We start from the raw sequence: 4927 nt of genomic DNA on the forward strand, positions 1-4927 counted from the left end.
GGCAAGGAGCAACGCAGAACACCAGCAAGCGGAGGCGACGATCATGGTCAACGGCGCAGGCCCCATATTGTGTACCACGCCCCCGATCTTGGACAGCAACTGGAATCGTCACTACCACTCGTCGTCGGAGACATTCTGCGGCGGCGCGAAAACATGTGGCGCCCTGGCGGTGCCCGCTCTGCAAAGTATAAAGGCCATCCACGATCCTCTGCGCAGCAAAGAGCACGGCGGCACTCTTGGCATGCGGGTGGATAACCCCTTCGTATTTTTCATGCAGCTAATCGTTGCCTTGCTGCTGATACAGGCAAGGAGCAACGCAGAACACCAGCAAGCGGAGGCGACGATCATGGTCAACGGCGCAGGCCCCGTATTGTGTCCCACGCCCCCGATCTTGGACAGCAACTGGAATCGTCACTACCACTCGTCGTCGGAGACATTCTGCGGCGGCGCGAAAACATGTGGCGCCCTGGCGGTGCCCGCTCTGCAAAGTATAAAGGCCATCCACGATCCTCTGCGCAGCAAAGGGCACGGCGGCGCTCTTGGCATGCGGGTGGATAACCCCTTCGTATTTTTCATGCAGGTGAGAAAACATTACTGTAAATGCTTCCGTTCCGATAACCCCTGCATAATTGTGCTGCCGTGCCCAAGGCTGCTGTGCTCATGTGTTTATGAACTAGCGTCGTGCCTTACCGAATTACTATTGCTGGCTGGCGATGTCGAAACCAACTCCGGACCTAGAACGGACGAGCTGCTACAAAAGTTAGAACTGATTGCTGGCGACATCAAAGAAATTAAAGAAGATAGACTGACTTCAATTGACAAAAAACTAGAAAATCTTGATGTTTTGGCCATGAAAATTTCGAGCTGTGTTGAACAAGTTGCACATTTACAGGAAGTTGTGTCTGCCCTCGAACTGAAGGTAGATGATTTAGAAAACCGTGCACGGAGGTGCAACTTAATAATATACGGAATACCTGAAAACCAAAATGAGGACAATTCCACCCTAGAAGAAACTGTAACTGAAACGGTGTTTAAAGAGAAGCTTGAAATTGATGGTGTCGGTATTGAACGAATACACAGACTAGGGAAGCCAGCCGCAAATAAAACTAGGCCCATAATTCTTAAGCTGCATGACTTTCGAGACAAAACGCGAGTGTTCAAAAACTGCCACAAGTTAAAAGGAACAGACGTATCGGTTAGCGAAGATTTCTCGGTGCGGGTACGGGACATAAGAAGAAACTTGTGGAACTGTGCAAAGGCTAATAAAGAGTCAGGGGACAAAGTTTCACTAGTATATGATAAACTCCGAATAAACAAAGTCTGGTATCAATGGGATGAAGCAAAAAAAGACAAAGTTGCTGTACGTACCGACTCGAGTGCTTCTTCAATGGAAAAAAAGCAGCAAGTCGAAGCACCGGCACTATGCCCTCGGCGCCCAAATCAACCTGCCAAACCATAGTCTTTGCCAATGTGAACGCACGAAGCATTCTAAATAAATCCGAGGCTGTTGAATCGTTACTGCTTTGCATAAAACCCGACTTCTTAGCAATAACCGAAACATGGCTCACACACGACGTTATGAATTTTGAAATTACACCGCCCAGCTATGTTATCGTACGGAAAGATAGAACAACACGTGGAGGAGGCGTGGCCATCCTTATTAACAGAAAAATACCTTATACTGTTATGCCTGAAGCTTTCGATGTAGAGGCAATATTCTGTAAACTGATGTTTGGTTCATGTAACGTTATTGTAGGATGTGTTTATCTAAGCCCCAATTCCGGAACAGATAGCTTGCAAGACCTGCATGGCTACATGCAACGACATGTTGCTGGTGCAAGGGTTATCTTGTTGGGGGATTTCAATCTCCCGACTATTAACTGGGAAACATTACGATTCCAGTGCGCACGCTCGGAAATACTTTTTGATTTAATGTTGTCCTTTAACCTCAGCCAGATCGTGAAAGAGCCAACACGTGTTCAAGGAACGAAATCAAACATACTTGATCTGATTTTTACAAGCAACCATTTCCCAACACATGACTCTAAAATTGAAATAATGACCGGTATATCAGACCACAAACTAGTTCTATGTACCTCCCACATTCAAAGAAGTAAAACTGATTCAGTATCACGGACCACATTTGCGGACTTCAAAAACGCTGACGACACAACTATAATTGATTATCTTTCCTTTCAGTTAGAGTCATTCGTAAATGCTTCAGATCATCCCTCCGCCGATATAGATACAGTGTGGCAATTATTTAAAAACATTATACTACACTGCCTTCACAACTACGTACCAGTAAAAACAAAAAGAACTAATAAGCATAACCCATGGATAACGCGAGACGTTATTCATGCCAAACGCAGGGTTAAACAACTTAGGAAATCGCTGAAGCATAAACCTAATCCTTCTAGGAATTCACTTTGCACTGCCATAGTTGAAATGAAATCTAAAATTAAGATGGCGAAATGTCACTATTTTAAAAACGTTCTACCGAGCTTTATTCAAAACGCGCCAAAGAAATTCTGGGATTATCTTAACCCTAAAAAATGTACTGACAAATTGACCACGGGAACAAACCGCACAACAGCAGAGTCCTTAAACACGTACTTTACATCTGTTTTTACAATCGATGATGGTAAACTACCGCATATTGACTCATGTGACGAAAATCACCTCGAACCAGTGTCTGTAACTGAAGCAGGCGTACTCAACCTTTTGCTAAGTCTTGACATAAAAAAAAGCCCTGGCCCTGACAAGATTCCAAACCAATTCCTAAGAAGGTATGCCGAATGGGGAATGGGTAGCAAAGTATTTATATGTCATCTTCAACAAATCCCTCCTGACAGGTACCGTTCCAAAAGAATGGAAGAAGGCAAAAATAATCCCTATACCTAAATGCGATAACACAAATGATGAATCAAACTACAGACCAATTTCTTTAACATGCACAGTATGCAAAATTTTGGAACACATAATTCTTAAACATTTGACCACTTACCTCGAGCAAAAACGCTTTTTGTCACCTTCCCAACATGGGTTTCGTAGAGGGCTATCGACAGTAACTCAGCTAGCTGAACTGACACATGACTTGTCTTCGAGCATTGATAACCAAAAACAAGTAGACCTCATACTACTAGACTTTTCAAAAGCTTTCGATCGTGTCTCACACGAAAAATTAATTAAGAAACTTCAGTCAGCTATAGGAAATTGCTCGGTTGTTCGCTGGATTAAAAATTACTTATCTGATAGGACACAGTACGTCGAGATAAATAATGAAACTTCCTCTATAGCAACAGTAACTTCCGGAGTACCTCAAGGCAGCGTCCTAGCACCTTTGCTGTTTCTTATATTTATTAATGACTTACCCCTGAATATTCCTGTTACCGTAAAACTTTTCGCCGACGATTGCATACTGTACAATGAAATTAACTCCCACGAAGATCATATAGCGCTAAACAATGCCCTAGAAACAGTGTCAAAATGGTGCGGTGATTGGCAAATGACAATTAACGCCAAAAAATCCGCTCTGCTGACAATAACTAGAAAAAAAAACAGGTCTAATTTCCCCTACACCATTAATAACATTCCCCTGCCACGAGTTTACGAACATAAATACCTCGGCCTAACAATAACCCAGGATCTCAGGTGGGACTCCTACATATCCATAGTAACCTCAGCTGCGTTACGGCGCTTGATGTTTCTTAGACGACGCCTTCGGTTAGCTCCTGCAGAAACAAAACTAATTGCGTACAAAACTTTCGTTAGACCTGTGTTAGAGTATGCCAATATTGTTTGGTTCCCATTTTCTGTCACTAAAATTAACAAGTTAGAAGGAATTCAGAGGAAAGCAATCAGGTTTATATACAATAAGTATCGATTATCTGACTCACCCACTGAACTTATTAAAAAAGCTGGAATCCTAACTCTTCAAAACAGAGCCAAACTAGCACGACTATGGTTCATGTACCAACTGATACATGGAGAGATAAAGATTAATAAATCCAAATACATTTCTATTGCACAAACAAGACTGACACGTCACACACATTCCGAAATGCTTGACGAGTGCTCATACCACACAGATTCATTTAAATATTCATTCTTCCCATTGGCAACAAGGGAATGGAACCGGCTGAGCCCTTCTATAATACACAGTACTTCACTGAATAATTTTACCGCGGCAGTAAGAGAGCATTTACAAGGCGACAATGAATAACCAGACTACATTACAGATTCTCTGAATTACTCGTGTTCTGTACGAATTTTGTGCTTTTGTTAAATCAATAAAAGAAGGTAGTTGTTGTCAGGTTGTCATGGGTACAAGTACGAACATTGATTGTTGTTTTATTCTATATACTGCGAGACTTGTTTGTCATGCTACGTCATACTAGGTACGATGCAAATTATGTTACCCCTTTACTGTTCATTCCTTTTTCAAACAATTACCCTGTACTAAAAGTGACTAGCTCTCAACATGTATTCCCCTCGTGTATGTATGTGTTATAACTTGAAAGCCCAAATGATTTGTTTTTTTATTATTGTTCACTTTCTATGAAATGCCCTTCCTGCTAAAATCCCAAATGGGATTGGCAGTATCTGTAAATAAATAAATAAATAAATATTATGAATAAAGCAACTGGAGTGTAGCTAAATTACGTGCACAACAGAAAAAAATTCCGACCACGGGCCTATCACTCTCCAAATGAAGCTAATGTGCCGTCGTAATTGAGCAGCGTCGTAAATTAGGCAAAGAAAAGATTCATTAGGTACAATTTTTTAGATAAGTTGGTTTATCTTCCTAACATGAACTGGCTTGCCACATAATATGAATAGGATTGGCTTCTAGGTTTTTTTATTATAAATTGCACCTGCTTTTATGGTGTTTGTAACCCATGTAATTTTGGGACAAAGATTTCTT

The 4927-nt window shown here is 41.6% G+C and overlaps 1 protein-coding gene across 1 annotated transcript; it reads left to right on the forward strand.

Annotated features, from left to right (window-relative positions):
- The first annotated feature begins 544 nt into the window (after positions 1 to 544).
- Positions 545 to 1459, forward strand: LOC144163751 (uncharacterized). The gene has a single exon (XM_077694485.1). The coding sequence runs from the start codon at positions 545 to 547 to the stop codon at positions 1457 to 1459; it is 915 nt and encodes a 304-aa protein (XP_077550611.1).
- Positions 1460 to 4927: the final 3468 nt, after the last annotated feature.

Source organism: Haemaphysalis longicornis, unplaced genomic scaffold (genome assembly GCF_048455015.1).
Source record: "Haemaphysalis longicornis isolate Haplotype H1 unplaced genomic scaffold, Haemaphysalis longicornis Haplotype H1 scaffold_13, whole genome shotgun sequence".
Taxonomy (NCBI): Eukaryota; Metazoa; Arthropoda; class Arachnida; order Ixodida; family Ixodidae; genus Haemaphysalis; species Haemaphysalis longicornis.

Excerpts from the sequence above, each read along its gene's own strand:
- LOC144163751 (XM_077694485.1), top strand. The coding sequence starts at position 545 with ATGCGGGTGGATAACCCCTTCGTATTTTTCATGCAGGTGAGAAAACAT.